Consider the following 24180-nt stretch of genomic DNA (forward strand, 5'->3'; position numbering starts at 1 on the left):
ATCATAATCGCATTTGGTTATTGGTTGACACGGGGTGATGATTGAATCAGTTTGGAAGCATAATTTGATTGAAATACAGTAAATTCTGTTTTGGCCGATGTTTAATTGAGGGTTAGGTTTCGATGGGATGGACTGTTATTTAAAAATGAGTAATCTAAACCACAATAAAATATTTGGTTAAATTATCTTATGTCATAATTCTATACTTGAATTTTTTTTTGTCTTTTTATCACTACCATAGCATGGCTGATTACCTGATCAGTGGCGGCACAGGCTATGTTCCTGAAGATGGACTCACTGCACAGCAGCTCTTTGCTATTGGAGATGGTCTCACTTACAAGTAAGTACTGTAGTTTCTGGTTGTTCTGATGAGTATGTCACCCATGCACCAGAGCATATAATGGGAAAAACGTTTTGAATCAGCAGATCAGCGCATCAATCTGATGCTGATGGACTCACAGCAGAACAGCTATGCTCTAAAGGGGATGGATTGACTTATGAGTGAGTAATCACCTGCTTTTTATTTCTTGGAATCCACGAATAAGCAATTTTGTAATGCTCTCATTAACATTGGATGGGCATAATTTGGTCAAATCTTTCAAGGCGATGACTTTCTAATGAGAGAGACTATGACTAATACTGATTTCAGAATGTATTTGTTCATTCAACTTTAGGGAAGTTTGATTTGGGGTTCACTCATTCACCTATTCTACATTTTGTTTTCTTTTTTTTTACCAAGGTTTTTGCTACAAATTAATGTGATATGAAGGAAAAAATGTGGGTCTGTGATTAAAAGATGTATTTATCTTTGCCATGTGAGTTCATGCATATCCGTATCTGTCATTCATATAATTTTTGTCATGTGGGATCTTAATTGTAGAAGAATTGATCTGAATTACTGTCAGAGTGTCTGTGGTTAATCTTTTAAAAAAAGGGGAGGATTTCATTTGTAACGCATGCATGCATCTAATTGGGAAATGAACTGAATTATTTGATTGAGTACCGAAGCTTGCCTTTAATCTAATCTAAGAGGATGCATTTCACATGATGAGCCAGTATCTCAGTCATGTGAGACCATCTATAAAGACTACCAAGGAGCTTATAATTTTCAGATTCTTAGTTTTTCTTGAAATTTTATGTAGTTGTACCAAATAACTCCCTTTTGCTGTAAGGTGTCAAGCATTTTGATTAAATGACATTAAATATTAGACCCCTTCCTCCCTTTTCTTGTTTGTACTTTGCCAGCACTATTACGTTTTTTTCCTATTTTGTTGTGTTTATAGTCTATATTTTGGCCTTTTGAGTAAAAAGAAAAATGTTTTAAGTCTTTTGTTCCACGTTTTATTAAATATACTGAGCATCATAAGAGATGTATCACTCTATGTATGTGTGTATGTTTTTAGAAAAAAATATTGATTTAGGATTTTAAGGTATATAAGGCACACTCAAACATTGAAAGTTTAGTCATTGATGAAGCTGAAGCAAAAATTGTTTGTATTATTGTAGGGAAGGATTAGTTTGAATCGATTGCATATTTACTTCTTGGCAAACTAATTGGTCATTTGTGACTTACTGTGATGCAGCCAAATGACTGTTACATAAGTCTTAAATCTCCTCATTAGTGAGAGTTGATTAGGCAGAGGTGATCAGGTAATTTAACCTGTTGAATGTCAAGCCAGGGGAAAAATAAAGAAACAGAAAATAATTACCCTTCTTAAGAAAACCTTACTGCATTTTGGTATGTTGGAAGTCACTTTGGTGATGAATCATGGTTTTGTATGGAACATCCTGATGCAGATGTGCAGGATAATATGACTTTTGCGTACAGCAGACCAATTAGTGGGGTTGTCAAGTGTGATGAGCTGGGCAGGAGTGTGTTGTTGCGAAGGACCTCTGCTTGTAGTGATCGATTGCAACCTGATTGCAAGGCACTGCATTGATCCTCACGTGTTGCTCATACTGACATGTCAACATGCCACCAGGACAATACATGCCCTCATGCTGCTTGTGAAACAGCATGTTTCCTATTGAAGAGAATGTGACAGTAATTCCATGGATGTCTCTTACCAGAGTTGAAGCCAATTGGATTGAATTTGTGGAATGAGTAGCTTCTAGGGCTCGGATACTAGTGTACAGACCCATGCTTGTCCAGACTCTACTAAATGAATGGGATAGAATCCCACAAGACTGTATTTGCAACACATGCAACACAGATGTACAGCATCCAGAAGTGGCAATACACTACGGGTCTGACTTTCACAGTAGCTCTCCTGTTGATCAGCAGTTTGGCTCATCTGCTACAAAAATAATTTGAATCATTTTGAAAAAATAAAGAACCATACACTTGGATTACAATGTAAACTCATTGCATGTTCTTATAACTTGACTAAGAAATCCTAAAACACACTACTGAGTTCATGGGCTATAAAGTATATGTTTGTTGAAATTTTGGATATGCATTTATTAACTGAAAAAAAATATTTCACACCTGAAGCACTGTTTGGATTTTATCAAGGTGTTTTACCTATGAAATGCTTTTGAACCAAGGTATGCAGAGGTTTGTGGAGAAATTAAATGGAAAAACTAAGGGGCATGAAATAATTTGATTTGTAAATTTCATACAAATTCCCTAAATCTGCTACACAGAACAGTTCAGCCTTCAGAAATGCCTTAAGAGCATTCAAAATGCTACCCTCTGCTACATTATATTATATAGCACGTATCATGAACGGAAGTGAGTTTTTTTTTTAAAAAAATCACAGCCCTATTTATAAAACACATTTTAATTTTAGGCACACTTTCATCCAGTTCTACAGGAATTGATTTTTAATTGGTTGTGAATTTGTAAATGATTATTTTGGATAAGGGGTAGCACAGCATAGTGATTGTTTCTAGACTCCTAATGGGTAGGTGGTTGCTGCTGACAGTGCCTTTAGCTTGAGTGAGCCGATTTTCCCCAGTTGCCTCAGTCCACCCAGCTGTATGAATGGGGATGAGAATTTCTGGGTAATCCCTACAATGGACCTGCGTCTCCTGCAGGTGAAGGAGACCCACACTCTCCTTTCTGCTTAACGTCATGGAAACCAGAATGAGCCAAACGTGGTTCTGGTATGGAAATTACTTGTGCTTTTAGGCCAGTGTATGAGACCTTGCTCAATTTTAAATATTATTGGAAGGTTTTTTTTTTTAAATTGCGATTCTTTGGCCTTAAGACACCTAGAGAACATTCTGTGCTGATTATATCTGTCTGCACACCGTATTCTAAACAATGTCTTCTGTAATCAAAAACTGCTAAAACATCTATGGTGTAGATTAGTCTGTCATTTTTCTGCCTGTGTGTGATGTTTGGTGGACAGGTGTCCCCTCCTGGGTATCTCATGCCTTCTGTCCATTGCTTGCCAAGTTATGCGCTGGCTCCCCACAATAAAATGGTTAGAAAATGCATGGATGGCCCGGATGTTCTTCGTTTCACAAATACAGGTGCAGACAACTAGAAACTAAGACCTTTATTTTTGTAGTGACATGTTTTTTTTTTCTTACATTCAAGTGTATGAGGACTTGTCTCAGGGAAAGCCACGTATGTGCATATAAACGTGATGCAAAACATGCTTATTTCCACGAATCATTTGCAATTCAACGCCAGGCAATATGCTGATTAGGGAGTCTGCTTTCAGCTGCGTGGCAACCTTCAGATGGTATCCATAGAAACCCAGAATGACTTGCTCTGCAGATTTATTTCCTTTGGTAAAATGCTGTTTAAAAGTAATGTGTGATGACGTTTTGGTTTCAGTAAGGATCTCAGCACTAGAAGCTGTACTAATAATTTAGTTTGAGTTACATTTTCATGTTCCCTTATCATGATGGAAAAAAAGTGCTTCGACAGAATATTTCATAAGTCGCCTCTTTGATATGATGATTTCATTATTCCTGTATACTGTATGCTGCCTGTAAAAGACCATTTGCAAAGAGGAACGTTTTTGAATCCCCATTATTATTGTTGTGGTTTAAGCAGCTGCAAAATAAAGTGATAAACATGTTTTTAAATGCCATTAAGGTGCCATGCACATGCTAAATTCTGCTGGGGATTGTTGCTTGTCCTTCAAAAGTCACTCTTTCCTTCCTTCAGGCCTTTTGGCTTAAGACCACAGAGTGTGCGGTGATTGGTTAATGCTTATTATATAATACTGTACTTCTTAAACTGCTGTCGGCTTTGTTTTATGTTAAGAAGTAACCAGAAGTTTTAGAATGTTAACTGGTATATGAGACACACTCTTAAATATGATGACGGACAAGTAATGAAATTTAACGTTTTTTAATGTTTCAAAAAAAAAAACTTTTAAGAATGTTAATCGTGTATTCAAAGAAATCATTTGTTCAGGTATCGCTTGATTTTTTTTTTTATTATTTACGTGTTTGGTCGGCAGGTACAAGGTATTTAAGTGGAAATATATACCACACTGTATATTTGAAAAATTTCTGATTGTGCAGTAAATGCAATGTACAATGCCGGACAAGGACTCTAAATTGGCAAAATTATTGGTCATTTTGAAAAAAACTAAACAGGCACTTAAGGATTCTCATTTTCGGTGCTGATTGTGCCCCACCTTAAAGTTATTTTGAGAACGTTTTGTCCATTAAAACCACAAACCGTTAAATGCTTATGAAACAAGGGCAGTTGCTATTATGTTTGTCTTGTCTGAAGTGCTGACATTGTAACAGTTCACAGGTGGCGATAACTTAGTGTCTCTAATCTTATTGATATGAATTTCATTCCTCCAATAACATAGTTTACATTAGCTTTTACTTTCTGTTTCTGTTGTTACTCAGGTTATATTTCCTAAAAAGGTTAGGCAACGGAGAAGTTATTTGTTGCATGACCTCTTGTCCTTTTAGGACGGTTGTTGGCTAATCACTGCAGACAACTGGATTTTTAGTTTTGAATGACTAATTCACAATGTAAAAGAGACTTCAATACTGACAACAAAAAGCATAACGCATATTGCAGACAAACAAAAACTAAAATTCCTCAGAAAAACGAAAAGTTCTGTTTTTCCAAAGAAAGTGCCGAAGAGGCTAAAATATGAGCAAATCAACTAAAGAACAGTTATCTTTCTATTGTGATGTAATTTTCTTATTTATAACCAATTAAATAAACCTAGTTATTTAATCAATGATGGCAAAAAAGAATACTATACAGTATGGCTGTGTTATTTACTATCTCTTACAGTTACAATATGTTAAAATCTACAGACAAATCTAAAATCAGAAGTAAAGTTGCCAAGTTTTTATTCACCACCAGAAGATAAATGGAGATTTTTGTTTGCAGTCATGGAAAAGTAAGGAGTCTCTCACCATGGTACAGACAAGTAGAGAAATGCCCGATCCCAGTTCATACCGCAAGATGAGAACCTGTTCCACCCAAATGTATATTGTTATGTCTGGCAAAAATTAATAAGCAAATTGTAAATTTATAACTGGAAAAAAAACACTTTTAAAATAGCCGATTTACTGGCTGTTAAGTTTATTTTGGCTTTGCAAGAGCCGTCTTATAAACGGGATGACACATTAGGCTGAGCGTTTCCACTGTGATGTTTATACTGTTATTTTGCTGTATAAATGAAATGACAGTTAGGCTGGAACATAAAGAGCTTGCCATGCCACCTGTACAGCAGGGTTGGTCTTCTGCTTTCAGTTTATTTTTTAGACTTCTAAAATGAGAAAATTTGATACACCTGTAAATGTTTTAAATGAAGTGTTACTGTATTTGGCACTCACTTTCTCGGAGTTCAGTTTGCCAATGGAGAAAGATTTGCTAGGCCAAGTAAAATACTCTAAAATTAAACTTTATGAGCCCTAGTTAAGAGATGTGTCAGGTCCTCTGGCTGGCATTTGTACAAACGGTTTGCCTGAATTTAAAATAACATACCGTGTGAATGCTCTTGTTGGGTTGCTGTCACTTTCAGTTTTTATGAAAATGATTTTTTAGTTTTAAGAATTTTAGAATTATCAACAATTATTATTTCTTGCATTCTTAATGAAAATGACATAACATTGAATGCATCTGTTTAATTACCTGTACGCTATTTAGGTTACATTTTACAGAACTGCTAACCTTAAATTAATGGTCTTTTTTTATTTTAATTCTCAAATCTATGAAAAATGAATTTTGATGTGGACATGATGCAGCATAACAACATGTGTGATCTTGTCCGTTAAGGCTTTTGGACTTTAGGTTATAGGTGGTCTTGTTGCTATATAGAGAGGTTTGAGCTCTTAATCTTTCTTTAATGGAGGATTTGTCTTTTGCAAATTGGGACAGGGGCTCTCAAGAGTCAGACTTGGAAAGGACGGAAGGAGTCTCCTTTACAAATACTAAAACTGAAATGGGATGAATGAGAGCCTTCGAAGTGCATACTTCATATTTTTTTAAAGAGCTTGCATTACCCTCAGTATATAATGTTTGATCCTATTTAAAACTATAAGTAGTTCCTTTCCTTGAGTGTCATATTCTGATTCATTGCATAATAAAGCTACTGTATTTATGAATTTTTATTGGCTCAATCAGACTTCAAGCAGAGCAGCTTATTGGGGAAATAATGCATTGCATTGCTCACTGTCCTGTTTATTTTTTACTTCTCTGTATGCAGCCTTGACATTTGTGTTGTTAGGTATGGTTACATTAGTCCTTATCTCGAATGCATTAACCAGTGTATCTTCTATTGGGCTTTGAGCCACGATCTGTAAAAGATACTGGTTGTGCTTTGAGGAAATTACTTTTTTTTTCATTGTTTTGACATTTCCTGGCCTGGATCCTAGAAAGGCAATAATCTGCATGGCATTAGGTGGCATTTTCTGCTGTGTAATGCATCAACTAATGGACTTTATGTAAACCCACTCCTTGTAGGATTGCTTTTGGTTGGTAGCATAAGATCCTTTTTCATGGGTTTTGAAAGATCAGGGTGGATTAATATTCAGTGGAGCAGATAAGCAGGATTTGTGCTTTTAAATTATAGTAACTTTGAAATGGGGAGTATTTTTAGTTGTAGGCCACATGCAACTGGACAGAATATTAGTGGACTGCTAGAATCGGTATTACAGATTTCAGAGAACTCTAGTGGTCTGTGTCCACAAATGAAGGTTATTAGTTGGTAGTTGGTTCTTAACTATTTTTTAAATGATTGAATTCATTAAAGGGGGAAGGTAATTACTTTGCAGTTTAATATAACCTATACATTTTAAGAACATCTTTTTAGGTTTTGTTTTAACTTCTGTGTACCAAACAAATTGTTTAATTTTATGGTTTAGTGAATTGTATACCACCATTACTGGACGTTGGTTCTTCTGATATCAGCTACTGGATAAAGAGCTGAGAGTTTAATGATCGTTCAGATAACGCTAGCAAATAAAGCTTTTATAAATCCTAAAAGGGATGTTCATTTTGTTAACTTGATTGTTTTTATAAGAATTCAAACACGCATTACCTCCATTTCCACAAAGAACAATAATGACAGGTTCAAGTATTAGCTGTAAACAATCAAAAGAAGATGATTTCCAGATTTAATACACTGATGTAGGCAGTGATCTCTTCAGTGATATTTAGTACAAATTTAAGGGAAAGATCAAGAAAGATTACATGCAGAGGTAAAATGACTGAATTAAAAGACTGGGTAATTTGCATATATTTTATTATATCTTGGTATAGTGTTGCCAGACTTCTGATGTAGCCCCAGACCTACATGTTAATCTGCCACGAATGTGTAAAGTAGCCTTATCAATCACATAATTTGGCCACAAGTCCTCAGGGGTTTTTCACTGTATTTGAATATCTTTTTCTTTGTATCCAATGAAAAGCACAACCCTGAAACTTGTTCATGTACATGACTGTGAGTTGTTCAGGACAAGTTTAGCTGTAGAATTGGATTTGCTTAAAAACTCTCAAATAATGCTTTCTTTGAATGCACTTGGCCAGTTGGATTCAAGATTAACATAGGTAGACTTGGTTGGGTTTACTCTCCAGATTGTTCCAGATTGACTAAAACACATAACTGTAATGAGCCAATTGAGTTTCAGGTGTGCTGAGACATAGGAACAGCAGCTATGTATGGGTTATAGTTTTTAATTTTTACATTTTAACCTATGAATGTACACCTTTGCAAACAATGTATCTGCCCAAAGAAAATCGTGAATGGTAATTTTAGTATCCTGTATGTTGTGATGTAATTTATAAAGTGAGTCAATCTCTTTGTATTCTGAGATTCTGAGGACTTTGATTTATTTTAGTTACTGTTTGGTGCTGTAATATTCAGATGTTTATGGCTCTTAAAACTTGCCAGTTATTAGTTATTTATTTTTAACTCATCATAGTCTAAACTGTCCCTGAGTTGCAGTGCTATTATCTCATTAAGAGACATGTTTTTTAACAAGTATAATAGTTCCTGGTATCCATCAGCTTCCCCATTTGGTATCCAAAAACCTTTGTACATTTACATAGTGTATCTCATATGGGGATCTTATGGGTAACACTAAAACTGTTTTTATAATATGATTTCAAACAATCTCAAGTTAAAAAGAGCTGCCTAGGTTTCTTCCGGCATGGTGAGTGACAAATGAGACTTGCTAATACATCTTTGAAGATTGAATACAATATTTTAGCTAAACAGTCATGTATAATGTCATCCTTATTCAAGTTAACCAAACTGCTATATTGAAAACAGCATGTTGAACTACTGTATCTTGGTGTTGGCGTTACAGTGAAAAGAAAGACGTTTATTTTAAGTTTAAAGAATTTATTATTGTCTTTTTAATGCAATCATTTTCTTTGTAATTTTTGAATCGGTGAATAGTTTCTTTGTACAGGTAACTGCCAAAAAACAAGTAAACACAAGTAAACGAGGGATACAAAGTATATTAAAAGCAGGTGCTTCCACACAAGTGTGCATCCCATCATGCTTAGAGTCATGTATAAAATTGCTGGACAGGCCCAGTTGCCCATTATTTTGGCTGTCTTGGCTAAAAGAAGTGATCATCGTGACTTTGAGGCAGTGGTGATTGTTGGGGCAAGCTTGGCAAGAGCTTCAGTGACAAAGACTGCTCAGCTTACTGGAATTTCACGAGGAACAATGGCCATAGAGATGTTTTTACAGACACCTGAGGAAAAGACGTCATTAACTACAGGCAACTGTGTACGGAAACGCATATTCCTCAACTGTGATGTCCATGTATTGAATTGAGGTTGAATTTTGCAAGGCAAAATGGATTAGCAATTCTGAATTGGTTGACTTCAAATGTCACATTAAGGCAGGAGCAGGCAGCTTCATCAGGTAGAGTCCATTGAGAACTTCACAGAGAGGAAGACTAGTCCAGTAGCAGTGCATGAATTCCTTATTACATCTAAAACACTGAACTGCACTTTGGTTAGTAAAGTGGTACAAAGGACACAGGCAGTAGTCTACTGAGCAATGGAAAAGAGTAATATGGTCAAATGAATCATCCTTCACACTGTTCTGAATGAGAGGGTGAGTACCTGTGTGGCACATGTGAAAAGGAAAGGCTCTACTGCTTGTTTCCCCACTGTGAATGGCTCTAGTGCCTCTGTTATGGTGTGGGGTGCATTTTCCTATTTTAGCTCTGCTCAATCCCTTAGAGAGCAAGGTGCAAGGTGCCAGTCTTCCAGGATGACAATGCCCCCATCCACAGGGCACACGTGGTCCCTGAATGGTTTGATGAACATGAAAACAGTGTAAACCTTATGTCATGACTGTCTAGGTCACCAGATCTCAACCCAATCGAACACTTATGGGAGATTCTGGAGCGGTGCCAGAGACAATGATGATGAAAATGATGGAATTTCTTGAAATGCTGTCACATTTCTCCAGTAGGGTTCAGACACTTGTAGGATCTGTCAAATTACTTTGAAGCTGTTCTGGCAGTTCATGGTGGACCAGCACCCTATTAAGGTGCTTTACGTTGGTGTTGCCTTTATTTGAGCAGTTACCTGTACATTCTCCATATGTTTCCCTTTAATGTTAAACTGAAATCTTCTCCATCAATATCTCGGTATAAAATAAAAGCTGAATGACAAATATCTGGAGCATATGATTCTAAACTGCTTATTTATCGTTATCTGTGCAGTATATCACTTTACATATAACTTTGCACCTTGCAACATTATCAGTATTCAAATTTAGTTCCCAGTAACAATTATCTATTTGTTCATATCTGTTAGGAACATGCAAATATTAGTTCCAAATCTACCCTGAGTTATTGAGATCTATGTAGACCCTTAGATCTATGTAGCCAGTACACAGTGTTCTTGCAATGTGCTTTGCAGGACTAGGTGAAATATTTTAATTGTTATTCTGCCTCAATCACCTACAGAAAGCATTTCCAGAGGCTACTGTTGCTGCCATTGGTGGCCTGATAAGTTAAAGAAGAAAAAAAACATTTGAAGGTTACAGGTGAAGGTGTAATGCATGTGTTAAACTTCAGAAGTTTTGTATTTCAAAGGATGAGACCATTGCAGGTTTCTAGAATGCTGCTTATAATAGAACTGTAGACTTCGCAATCCACCCTTGTTAAGGAGGGGTGGTGATGGGTTTAGCTAGTTACCACACTTGGTGTGGGCAGATATTGGCAAGCTCTTATGTATGGGCTGGGACAGACTGTGAGCCATCTCAAGAATAAGGCTTCTTTTATTTAGTCAGCCCCTTGGTTGTATGCATATGTCCGTCTGTCAAGCCACAGAAGTCTTGGATCTCAAAACAGCAACACATCTTTTGTTTTTCACTTTGCTTAAATTTATAAATGTAGAGAGATGTATGCAAAGTAATATAAAAAATGTTGAACAATAAAACTCATATTCCTTTGATGTATCCTTAACATGTTTTTATTTTTTGGCTAACATGTATTTAACTCTCAGACTATATCCTGAAGGGATGTCTAGAACAGATAAATATGCATCAAGAAAGGCAGTACCTTTTTCTTTAGGTAATATGTTGACGTTTTTAAGAGAGAATTTCTAACTTATGAGGAGTCAACAGTCTTTAAACCACTAGGTTATTTTAGTTTTTAATTTATGCTTCTAAGAACAGACGTAATGCTATGGAAATGAAAACCCACATGTGCTGACTGACGGATTGTATGGTGCTTTCCCTGCTTTTGAGCTCATTTAAACTTAGTTAAAATCATCAAAGCTCGAAGGTAGAGCTTTTTTTCCCCTGTTTGCAACACAGACACAACAGTTGCCTTCTCAAACCTTCACCTGGGAAAAAAGAAACTTTTACTGTATTTGAAATTGTTGAAAGTGTAATCCAACAATTATGAAAGCCAATTAAATGTGTAGTCTTTTGCGCTACATCCTTTATAATATTTCCTGTATGATTTGTACATTTTTTAGTCTGGAATGTTAATAGTTTTTTCCTAGTCTGCCCACTACATCATTATAGGGATTGAGACTATGATGCAAATATATGATGAGACTGAATAATATTTGCAAAGGAAAGGGTCCAAGTCTCCCCTGCAGGTAAAATGCTAGCAGATTTCACATTCCAAAATAAATGAAGTATTTGGGTGATCTAAACATCATGAAATTAGCGCCCTGAGTGTGGTTTAGAATACAAGGTTTTTGTTTGTCATGGTGCTCTTCTTTTTAAATAAACTGCTTAAATATAAATGAGCTTTGAGCAAACAATCCAAAGTTTTATAATACAACCTTTTCAGCAAATTAAATTGAACTCCTGTTCTTTTTGTTTATAGCGATTTCCTGATCCTTCCAGGGTTCATTGACTTCACTGCAGATGAAGTGGTGAGTAACGATCTCAGGATTAGTTACGTCCTTATGAAGTTCTCTTTATTGACAAGCAGTTGAGCTGGGTATGCAAATATTGTTAGCTGCAGTTTACTGTAGTAAGTTGTAACCTGAACTGAAAATATTTTGAATATTGCCTTGTGAATCCAGAGAATACTAAATGGGTTCAATGCTAAATATGCAAGGTATACATGCATTGAAGATGGTGACTGATGAAGAGAGATATCTAGTGCCTTGTATCATACTGCTATCCACAGAGGCCTCCAAATTAACACCTCTGATGAAAAGGGAACAGAGGATATCTAACAGATATTTAATATACACTTAGTATACAAAACATTAGGGAAACCTGCTCTTTCCTTGAATTAGACTGACCAGGTGAATCCAGCTAAAAGCTATTTGATTTCACATATTAAATCGACTTCACTCAGTATGATTAAGGGAACCAGACAGGTTAAAGAAGGATTTTAAGGATTGAGACAATTGAGACAGCATTGTGTATGTGAGGGAGAATGGGCAAGAAAAAAGTTGTAAGTGCCTTTGAACGGGGGTGTTATAGTACTGTAAGTGCCAGGTACGCTAGTTTGAGTATGTCAAGAACTACAATGCTCATGGGTTCTTCAAGGTCAACAGTGTCCCGTGTTTTTCTGGAATGATCCACCACCCAGGAGACATTCAGCCAAAGGCCAGTCAGCCGTCGAAAATAGGGTGGAAGAAGGCTGACACGAATTGTGCAGATTTAACACACAGATGGTCTACAGTTAGTCAGCTGACAGTACAACATTGGTGCTGAAAGACCCGTAAAAGAATTCACAACTTGTTGCACTATACAACACGAATGGGGTATGGCAGCCAACAACCTTACAGAGTTTCACTTTTTTCAGCAAAAAAAAGAAACTTCATTCCCTTAGTCCACTGCAACTGCAAACATTGGACACTGGAGGATTGGAAAACCTTGCCTGGCCTGAGGAATTCTGGTTCCTGCTGTATCATGCTGATGAGAGGACTAGGATATGGAGAAAACCACATTAGTCCATGCATCCATCATGCAGTGTGTTAACACTGCAGGCTGGTGGTGATGGTGTGGGGTGTGTTTTCATGACACACACTTGATAGATGTGGAGCAATGTTTGAATGACAGAGGATCTGATCATTGCCAGTCAGGCGAATCTCTTCATGGCAGCAGTGTATCCATAAGTGAATGGATTTCTTTGGCAGGATAATGCCCTACAAGGCTAAGATTGTCCATGAATGGTTCCATGATCATAACGGTGAATTTAGTTTAATGAACGTCTGTGGGTTGAGATGGAACAAGGTGTTCGGAGTAGAGATCGACTAACAGCCAACTGTGGGAGGCACTGAAGTCAGCATTGGCCAGCATCCCTTTGGAATGCTTTTGACATCTTGTTGAGTCCATGCCCCCGACGAATTCAGGCTGTTCTGAGGGCAAAGGGGGGTGCAACATTATTATTCCAATATTAGGAAGGTGTCCCTAATGTTTTGTACACTCAGTGTATTTAACGGAACACAACAGAGTTAAAGGTTAGATAATGTCTGCTTAATTCTGAAAGTTTTATACTGTGATCTTAATAGCATTGCACAGTTATTTTTTTATCATAGCTGGATTTTTTAAAACATTTATATATAAAGTATTCCTTTAAAATCCACATGAAAACAGATAGACAACACCCTTCTGCTCTTTGAGAGTGCAGTTGGTCCAAAAAGAACTTTTATCACAGCCTCTGAAGATGTGTTTCCCAGAAGTATAAAAGGAGGCAAAACGTGGAAGACATTAAGCAGTAGCATACTGCACAACATTGTGGTTATAGTTGGATTGCTCTCTGAAGCCTGTACGCAAATAGCTATTGACCTTCACAAGGTGGGAAATGGCTGTAACAATCTACAAAAATCGGGATCTTCTGTAGTGTCCAATGTTAAGAAATGTGGCTCCTTTATACTACTAGACTACGTTTATCTTTCTACTGCGAGACAAGTGGTTTTTGGAGGCAATGAGAAACCCAAAGGCTACGTAAGAGATCTCTTACACAAATTTGACATCTTCAGGATACAAAGCCTACTACTTTAATGTCCATGTGTATGCACCTGCCTCACCTGCCTTATGGTCAGATGAAATGCAATTGAACTTTTTGGACATGCTCATTAGTGTTTCTGCTTGATATAAAAAAAAGTATGAAGTACAGAAGTTTGAATAAATGTGATCCTGCTATTCTTTGGATTAAAATTATGGCTTTAATCTGTACAGTGCTATTAAGGTTACAGTATGACATTTGTTTTTCCAGAGTGACACATTATTCCATCTGTAAATCTTTATTATGTCATTTTCTATTACTATTTCATTGAGTATGTTAAGAACACAGTATATGTAAAGCCTAGGGTTGTGATATAGTCTTACCTCTAGGCACAAATGTGAATTCCGTTTTCATCTATAAAGTTAAGATGAAAATAATTCAGATTTTGTCAAAACTAAAAAAACAATGCGTCATGTTCTGATAAAGTAGTTGCTAATAAAATGTTGCATTTGACAGAATTTCTAAAATTATAAATGCAACAAATCTCAAATTAAGTTTCAGGATGATTGCTTTAGTTTAAAAGAAACAATTTAGTTTGTGACATACAAACTTTAAAGCAGACATACAGTACATCATCTCTTTTGGAACTTTTTTTTAACTATTGACGTCTTGTTGTACATGTTATATAAATTTGAAAAATGAAGTCATCCCATTTTCCAAGTGGGAGGTATTTTCATAGGATTCTGTATGTTCAAAGATGGTATATTGGCATCATTACATTTTTTTTTATGTACTGGGTTCTCCATTTCATAAACTTTTAAAGAAAATATATAATTTTACCCATAGCAATAAAATACAGATTTTTTGTGGAAGTATGCTCATCTGCAGCAGTATCTTGAGACAAACTATAGCGATAGTTTGTAGTTATACAAATTATTGTAATACAAGTGCTACATCCTCCTTACAGTAAGAGAAAAGACAATTTTTATAAGGAAAAGGGCTTGTTTTTCAGTCAGATATCTATGAACATAAGAACAGTTACAAATGCAGAGAGGCTCTCTGGCCCATCTCACCCGTTTGTTAATAACGAACAAATCCCAGGTGTTTCGTCATTTTGTTCTTTTTATAAATTCTGTAGTGTTGATCACATAAATGAAGTGCAGGCTAAACATTTTTTTTTGCTAGGGAAGCTTACGAGTTGGCCATGAGAGACCTCTATAGATGGTTGTTATAAATTGATGAAAACATCATTGTCACGTTAATCCCTCTCCTGTTAATTAACCAAGGAAACAGGTGTTAGCTGAGCCACAAACAGCAGTTAGCTGAGCTGTCCAAGATTTTGCCTTTTTGCAAAGCTTAGGGACTGGAGGTGTTGGGACATGTCAGTGTCTGTGTTTGAGAAATTTAATTGTTGATGTTTGCAGAAAGTCGTGATGTGGTTTCCTTGGAGCCCTAGTTGGATAAAATGTATAGTGGGCGAATAGAGTAGCAAAATTAAAAGACTGGAAAACATTTTTCAAAAAATAATTCATTTTATGTGCCTTTTTTCTACTTTTTGTGGCTCATAACGTTTGATGCTGCTGGCTGTTTTTGCATATTTTGCTGGCTGTTTTTGCATAGCCTAGTTCTTTAAAAGGTTTTTTTTGGCCTGACTAATCTTCCAAATTCAAAGTTGCTTTTCTTAGAAAATATTAAATTGGATTATTTAATTGCTCAAAGTATCCCATCCCTAGTTCCTTGTTCTTTTTGTAATACCGGCAAATTGACTGACATTGTTATTATTATGATTACTTCAGTTTTTAATGGAAAAGAATAATGTAAAGGGTGATTAAGATTTTTTTGTTTCATTTTGCTGACAAAACGATCATTGAATTTTTGATGCTGTAGAACGCCCTTTTAGATGAATTGCTTGCATTTCAGTACTCTCAGCCATCAAGGGTTGGACAGTACATGCTTGATTTCTTTTCATTTTTTACATTCATTTAATATTTGGCGACCTGTAAAAATAAATTCATAAGGTTTGAAGCATTGAAGAGCAAGATTTTGACATTCATCCTGCAAAGATTAGAACATTAGCATTGTGATCAATTAAGCAAGTGATTGTGAAATAAGACTAAAGGTAATTTGGGAATACAATCTTGAGAAACCTTCAACCCCCAAGATTTTCATAGCAGAATATATTGCTTATTTTTTCATTTTTCCAACTGCAAACTTTAGAACCTCGTGGTTTATGCAAGGTTATGTTAATCTTTATAGACTTATTGCTATACTGTTTCCTTTGAAGTTGTTGTACTACCTAATTTCCAGAAAAAGATTGCTTCCTTATAGGGTTATATTTAATTAACCATGCAGATTTTTCCTTGTAGTCATTAAGAGTGATACAAGTCAAAGTTAGATGTTCACTTTTCTTTTAAAAAGAGAAAACTGAACATTTCAGCTGTGTTCCAATATTCCTTATTTTCTACTTGTTCCTTGGCAGTTTGTGTGCTGAAGCAGATCCCCACTCTGTTTTTCTGTAGCAGTCTTTAAATGAGCTCTGCATCTTGTCTAGCTTGCTCTATCACATTGTTTAAAGCCTGCTAAAAATAAATGAATTTGTGACATGCCTTATCCTTTCTCTTCATAGTGAAGTCCACTTAACCGATCACTTTCTTACTCGAGTATTAGCCTTGACGTCATCCGACAGAGTTGCGCACACATAATCCTCGATGTCCAGTGACTGCTGCCAGGTCGGGGTGTCTTTCTGTCTCTCACAGAGTTCTTAATTGAAATCGCCCCCCCACCCCCTTGGGTAATGTGCTTTGCAAGGCCTAAAGAATTAAATTGCGTATACTTCTCTATACTTCATGCTATACTTCTCAGGTATGAGGAAATGCATACCATTATCAAAAAAAAATAGTCATGTACTGTATTTTAATGTTTCTTACAGATTGTTTCCCTGATCATTGAACCTTTTATGGGGCACTCTATAATTGCGTTTTTGTTAGTGTAATGTCAGGGTGGTTGGATGTTACAAGTTCATTGTTTTAGGTGACTGCGAATGTTGCAGTGTGGAAGGGAACTTTATACAGTCCCTTATTTCTGTTGAGTGCATTGAAAAGCTCTCAAATAGTCTGAATTCTCTTGAAACTTGATTTTAATAGTGCAACATTTGTCTTTTCCAAGTTCCTTTAGTTAGCATGTTACTTACAGCCCATTTTTAGATGTAATTTGAGAGTTAAAAGTTCTTGAAGCTGAGCATTCAAGAGATAAACCAAATACATTATTAATAGATACATTTTCTGTCATTAATGTACTCTAAGGAATCAAGATAAAAAGTAATAGATTTTCCCTTTATTTTCCCCTTATTTTTTTGCTCAGACCAGGTTCATAAATATTAACGTTAAAATGAGCTATGTAAATTATTAAACTTTATTTTAAAAAAGTATTCGATTTTGGAAGGCTTGTGTGCGGGTGAAACTTGACAAGTCTTGTTAGGTCTTGAAAAAGTGCAGTTTCCTTTGAAAGACAAATCACAAAGGAAGCATATCGCAGCGCAGGGTTTATATCAAACAAGTGTGATGTGTTGCACCAGATTTAAAATATCAAATACAAATGAGAAAGCTTTAATGTAGTCTTTGGTAAAAAGGTTAAATTCACTTAGATGACTTAATAGAGTTATGACTCCTTTGAACTGGAATGCAGTAGTTTTTCTTATTAATCTATTATTTCCTGTTGAATCTGCTATCGTTACTCTTCTTTAAGCAGATGACTCTGTCTCTGAGTCAGGTCAGTCAACACTGTCATAAATTACTTAATTCACAAAGTAAATTTTGTGATGATCCTGAAGAATTCAGGCCAGGTCAAAGAAACCAAGCACTCAAGAGAATTGTAACTGGCAGCTTGCTATAAAAGTCAGGCCATGAGCTGTTGATCTTTGGTTCTGCTCCAAGTGGTAAGTGTCATAAATGGTCAGTCAATTACAAGAAATTTGTACTTTCAATCCTTTCTGTGTAGGATCGATGCTGTACAGTGGGCCATTCTATTATTGAGTTATTGCTCAGTGTTATTTCTACCACCTGTGTATTGTTTTCTGAAAATGCACTTTCTTTTTAAATAGGGATCTAACCGTGTTTTATACAGACGTTTTATTGCTACATTGTCCATTCAGAAGTTTGTTTGAACATCCTATTTTTCCTATATTTCAATCACGGCTGTCATTCATTTTATTTTGGGTGTAATTTTCAGATTGCTGATTATGGTAGTAAATATATAGGTTGAGCATTATGTAAAAGATGCAGGGGTAGCTTAGAGGAGCTCAGAAATTAAGTAATATCAAAGAACTCTACAGATTATAACTTTGTCAGTCTTTATTTGATGATTTTAGCTTTATGTGCAATGGTTTGTTAGTTATTTTTTAATGTTACTGCAAGTGGTCTTAAAAGAGAAAATGACTTTCCTGTTCTGATTTGTTTCTGTTTGGAGAAACTTAGTTCAGTTCTTAAATCATTGGGCTATTTCTGCTTTACATTTAACACATTGTGCTCTTTGTTTCTTTTATTTTGCCTTTTGAATAGTCAGTTTTAAACAGATTTGATGTTTAGTTAAAATGTGTACATCCAGTACTGTTTAAATAAATCTTCATTGATAGTAGAAGTCTTATAACTGCAGTTACACTGTATTTAAAGTGTATGTTGAAAGTGAAATAACACCGGAAAAGTCTCTCTAGTCTCTTCGTGGGGCTTGGCTGTGTTGATCACGGTTTTGTTTTGGGAATTCAGTTTGAGTGAGATAGGACAGGAGGCTTGTCAAGGCCAGTTGTCTGGGTCAGGGATCTTAATCTGTTTAGGAAAGACTCTCGACCTCCATTAGAACCCTGTGAAGGTCACTAATAATAAACAGACACAAAACCTTTCCCTTTCCCCATAATATTTTGTCATACTGCATTCTCTGTGTGTTTACCATTATATTTATATATATTAAAAATCACATACTGTAAAAGCTTGAAGTAAGCTTAGTTTTATTGTTACTTAAATAGTTAATATATCAAAATGCTCTCATTGTCAAAGTGACTGCTTCACCCAAGATGACCTACAGTTCGGAGAGCCAACTATAACTACAGTATAAAGAATAAATACAAGAACCCTTAAACCACTACTACCACTACAAATTAGGTATCAAAGTGTGTCATAGCAGAAAGTGCAAGTTTACATTTAACCACCACCACTTCCACAAGGAAGTTCAGGAGTGTTGACGGACAAGACAAGCCAGTTTTACCTGGCTGGTTTAGATTGCAATCATTACCGACATTTGTTTCATGCTACATCTTGCACACATCTCTTCTGGCTTTGTCGCACTCATGCTGCCTCCACCCTGTCTCCACCATTGCAGCTACCCCTTGGTTAACTCCTTCCTCTGAGTAGAGGATCGAGCCTACGTGTCCGGTGGCCAGGAAGTTACCTCTTTATTGAACAAGTTAAATGTTTTTCGCTTAAATACTTGGACATTGTTATTCCCCATGAATTTATTTTTCTTTGTACCAGTTACAGGGGTTCCTTCACAAAATGCTCTCTTTTAGGCCTTAGAGGCAAACTGGCTGGGGTCAATTACACAATTCTCACTAAATTGCAGATTTTAGTGGTCACATTGGTGAAATTTATAGTATTGTTAGGCAGAAGTGCCCTCTGGTGGATACATTTAAAATTTTGTGCAAAGTAAATCTTATACTCTGTTTTAGTTCTTTGCATTGCAGTCATACCAAACTTCTCAAAATAAAACATTTTACACTGTAGGGGTGTAAGGTTTGGTATTTATATTGGATATTTTGAAACGTATTGCTAGTTATACCTGTGCAGAATAGTTTTAGGCACTTTAGAACTTGGCTGGATGGCTGTGGGTTCCAACTGAGGACACTGGAGCAGCTGCTGTACCATTTGAGGAAGGTACGTGGCCCAGTTTGGCCAAGTCCCAAAATTTGACTGTAAAAAATAAGTTAATTTAGGTAATCAAAAATTCTGAGGATGGTTAAAAATGGGTGCCATGTTCAAATTAACGATGCTTCTGCTATGTCGACACATTTTTTTCCCCAACATGTTTTACAGCCTGAAGCTGATGTGTTGTACGAAGTTACCCCTAAATCACAACTAAGATTAATAACCGCTGACATAATTGTCAACGGTGACAAAGACACATTAACAAAATGTCTTTAAAAAAACATGAACTTTCATTATTCATACCTGCAGAACAACTGCCACAGATTAGCATGAAAGGGGGGCTGCTTAATAAAAAATTAACTTGTTAAATTACTACTAGTCACACATGTTCAAAATGATGGCACATATATACTGATGGAAAAAAGAAATGCAACACCTCCTCCTCCACACTCTGGCCCTCTTGTCTGCGTGGAACAGGCTGAAGAGTGACTCATCTGTGAAGAGGACCTGATGGCACTGCTGACAGATATCCATCACAGCCTCTGTCTGGTCCAAGCCAGTCGGGTGTGACGTCTAGATGTGAGCGGAGGGCAGTTCCGGCAGTTTCAGCAGCAGTACGGGTGGCAGATCTGAACTGATCTCTCAGATGAATCAGACTGATGTGTTAGTCCTGCAGTGGTGTGGTCACTCAAGGGCAACCGGATCTTGGATGGTCTGCTGAAACCTTCTCTGCAGTCGGGACACAGTGGCGCGGCCTACTCCATAGTGTCTAGCAACGCTGGCACAAGACATGCCTGCCAATAGCCCTCTCCCTTGATTATGGTGACATTATGGAATGCACAGAAAACTAAGTGTCCTTTTTCTTGCAGTGACCTAAGCTTTGAGTTAAGGTCTTTTTAAAGGTGTCCTGATCAGGCATTGTTCCACCTGGACCTCATTGGGTAAAAGTGCACCTAACAAGCTTTTGTGTGATTGACAAGTTGCAATGCCTCACTCCGCAAGCTGTATTGCTGGTCAGAGGGCTTAAAACAAATTGTGAAAGTACGTAGAAAATGTTCAAGAAAATGTTGCAATTCTTTTTTTCCCATCAGTATATATAATCCAAATTGTTTTGGAGCATTACATTACTTGTTGAAGTTAAAGCTATTTGACCCACTTGCTGCTTGTTTCTTGTTGATTCATCCACAGTTTAAAACACCATGTTTATCACCGTCTGCAGCTGGATTAAAACAACAGCACAGAATTCCAGTAGGAGTAAAATGAAGGGTGATTTCTGTTTAGGTGCATTACCCCTCTGTATACTGCATTATACTAGTACATCTAAAATCTGAATCATGCATCTTTAATGTTGTGAGACATAGCATAAAAACTCTAACGTAAAAGGCTTTCATTTGCCAGCCTTTCTTGAAGACTGACAAGTGTTTAGCAAACTCATTGCTGTACTTTCTTGAGTCAGAAACTTACTTTTGCATTTGCATTACAATTAATTACAATGTCTGGTTGCCCAAAATACTAGACTGATTCAGTAATCTGTCCTCCCAGTGTATGCAGCTCTAACATCCTGCTGACTAGTTCAAGTGTATGTGGGATTGTAATCTCATTTTTTTTAATTCAAAGTTTTACCTTTCTTAAACTCCTCCCTTAACTACTGCATTGGTAGGCACAAGTATTGTCCTTATAGTGTTCACATACTCAGAATGATGTCACTGTTGTTTTCAGATAAGTTAAAAAAAAAACATTTCCTCATCGACCTTTCAGATCAATGCATGGTTTTCTTCTGATTGCCTTTCAGGACCTGACTTCTGCACTCACAAGGAAGATAACCTTGAAGACCCCTCTCATCTCCTCCCCCATGGACACTGTCACAGAATCTTCTATGGCTATTGCCATGGCAGTAAGTCTTTCTGAGCATATTGCCTTGTATTTTGCTTCTCTGCTCCTTTTTTAAGGCAGATTACACAAAACAAATTCCCTTGCAGACAAGCCCTTTGGACTAAAGTTTCACATCTCCCCACGTTATCTCCCGTTTTGAAAGTGCATGTAAAATCGAAAACAAGAAGCACTTATTTACCCCAAGGAAAGAGGAACAAGCTACCCAGCTATTTTGTTGAAGCTGATGAGCTGACTTCTCAAGAAACAGCAAGATATGATCCTTGGATTTTGGAGAATGGCCAAATCTCATATGGAACCTTGTTTTTCTTAAAGATCACAACATCAGCCAATAGTTTCAGAATTTCTGCTGCCATCTATGAAATTAAGTCCTGTGTGTCTTTCATTTTAGAGAGCAGGAATATGAGTCACAGGGGTGGGTAAGACAATCTCCTGTTCTCGCTCACTCCCTCATTCCACCACACACTGAAGGCATTTCCATACTCAAAACATTTTTTCTTTTTTTTCTTCGGTGTGATATTAGCCTGTAATTGTTTCTTTCCTCGGGTGGCACGGTGGGTCCAATTCCCGGACCTTGGGTCAAACCTGTGTGCAGTTTGTATGTTCTCTGTGTTCGTGTGGGTTTCCTCCAGCTGCTCCAGTTTCCTCCCACAGTCTAAAAACATACTGGTAGGCTACTTGGCCTCTGGGAAAATTGGCCCTGTTGTGAATGTGTGCATGTCTGTGTGTGTGCCCTCTGATAAACTGGCATGTCATCCAGAGTGTACTCTGCCTTGTGCCCATTGTTTTCAGCGTTAGGCTCTGGCTCCCCTGTTGCCCTGATTTGGAAGAAGATGGATGGGTGTTTCTTTCCCCATGCTAGTTTTATTGAAAATCAGGATCAGCTTTTTTAAAAGATCATGTGCAAAATAGCTGTGATTGCCATTAAAAATTGGACATCTCTTGACCAGATCTAGTCCATTATTGTACCATTGTAGCAACTCTTTTGCTCCCAACCCACTCTAATCCTTTGTTTTGTAGGCCATAGAATTCATACATAAGTTAATTAATTACACTTATGCACAAGTTTTATAGTGTTATTTTTGAAAAGGGATTTACCTGTGACAGAAAGTCAGCTGCATTGTGCTGTGTGGTATACATGCTTTTTCTTACTGACCAGTTAGCAATGGTGTTTTTCAGCTCATGGGAGGCATAGGTATTATCCATCATAATTGCACACCTGAGTTTCAGGCCAACGAAGTCCGTAAAGTCAAGGTAAGAGTGTCCTGTAAAAACTGTATTAATGATCAGTATTGTATTAACAACCCATTTCTTTCTCCTTCCACAGATTTCATTAATGTTGTGCGTGCTATGCATTCAAGCAGCTTTGCAATTATTTTATTATATCTTGCCGACTCAGATGTCAACTTTGATAATATTTTGTGCTGAAGCCTCAATCTGTTTATCTACAGTAATTATATACAGTAATTACTCCCTGGAATTTTATTAAGCGTCTTTATATGTCTGTCAGCTCTTTGGCTGAAAATTCCAGTTATTCTGTTTAAATAATAACAGTTCCCAATGGATTTGAGGAAGTGATTAATCTCTTATGTTGATGGATTTTTTTTTTAGAAATTTGAGCAAGGCTTTATTACTGACCCTGTGGTAATGAGCCCTCGCCACACTGTAGGTGATGTCTTTGAAGCCAAAATCCGTCACGGCTTTTCTGGGATTCCAGTCACAGAGACGGGTAAAATGGGCAGCAAGCTGGTGGGCATTGTCACGTCTCGTGACATTGACTTTTTGACGGAGAAAGACTACGACACACACCTGAATGAGGTAAGGAAAGAGTTCTCAGCGTAAGTGGCCATTATGTGATGGGTGACCACTTGAATCATCACAGTGAAGGCTAAAGGTTCATTTAGAGCAGTTTTCTCCAGACATTTTAAATACCTGATCATGTTTTGAATTTAAATGCATCGCTGTAACGTTCCCCAATAAAATACAGGATAAACAGTCTATTTTTAATTTGTTGTGTACGTCAGAAATAGATTAGATTGACAAATGTATACACATTGTCCTTTACTCGTCATGTTCCAGTGTGATGACTGCACAGATTTTTGTAGATTAAGACTGCGTGTTGGATACAGTTAATCACATCTGTGGGTATCTGTGAGGTGGAGTGATAATTGAACTTGATTATTTTTATTTAGGAGAATGCAGTATCGCAAAGGTATGTACAACCAATGGAAACCCTTTTTTGAAAAGCACAGGATAATTGAGTTTGTACTTTGAGTTTGCTGTGTTTGTGTCCCCAAAGATCACAGTCACTTAATATGACCTTCAGTTGAATATCATTTTACAATAATGATCTCTGTATCAACTCCAATGCTTTGTAAATCCAACACCTGCTGGAATTTGGTAGCCAGCCCATCAATGTCCAGTTGAAGTAAGTAATTTCATGCCAGAATGCTAATTTGTTCTACCTAATACCTGAAATTGCCTGTTGAGTTTCTCTGCTAGTTTGGCTATGTTGGCACAGAAGCTTTATTTTGTCTTAGAT

The 24180-nt window shown here is 36.8% G+C and overlaps 1 protein-coding gene across 10 annotated transcripts in view; it reads left to right on the forward strand.

Annotated features, from left to right (window-relative positions):
• The window catches only part of LOC148655204 (inosine-5'-monophosphate dehydrogenase 1b), a 74216-nt gene that overhangs the window by 11357 nt on the left and 38679 nt on the right, over positions 1–24180 (forward strand). For 5 of the 10 annotated variants that reach the window (XR_015941215.1, XM_088645505.1, XM_088645507.1 and 2 more), the window contains 6 exons: positions 242–340; positions 427–501; positions 11755–11803; positions 21541–21642; positions 22818–22892; positions 23250–23456. Coding sequence is in view for 9 of the 10 variants with exons in the window: in XM_088645505.1 (XP_088501631.1) it covers positions 242–340; positions 427–501; positions 11755–11803; positions 21541–21642; positions 22818–22892; positions 23250–23456 (607 nt within the window). In the remaining variant the exon portion in view is untranslated. The remainder of the gene's footprint in view (positions 1–241; positions 341–426; positions 502–11754; positions 11804–21540; positions 21643–22817; positions 22893–23249; positions 23457–24180) is intronic. The other 5 variants (XM_088645506.1, XM_088645508.1, XM_088645513.1 and 2 more) reach the window with 1 other exon arrangement.

The sequence above is a fragment of the Lepisosteus platostomus genome, chromosome 9 (assembly GCF_059453375.1).
Source record: "Lepisosteus platostomus isolate fLepPlt1 chromosome 9, fLepPlt1.hap1, whole genome shotgun sequence".
Taxonomy (NCBI): domain Eukaryota; kingdom Metazoa; phylum Chordata; class Actinopteri; order Semionotiformes; family Lepisosteidae; genus Lepisosteus; species Lepisosteus platostomus.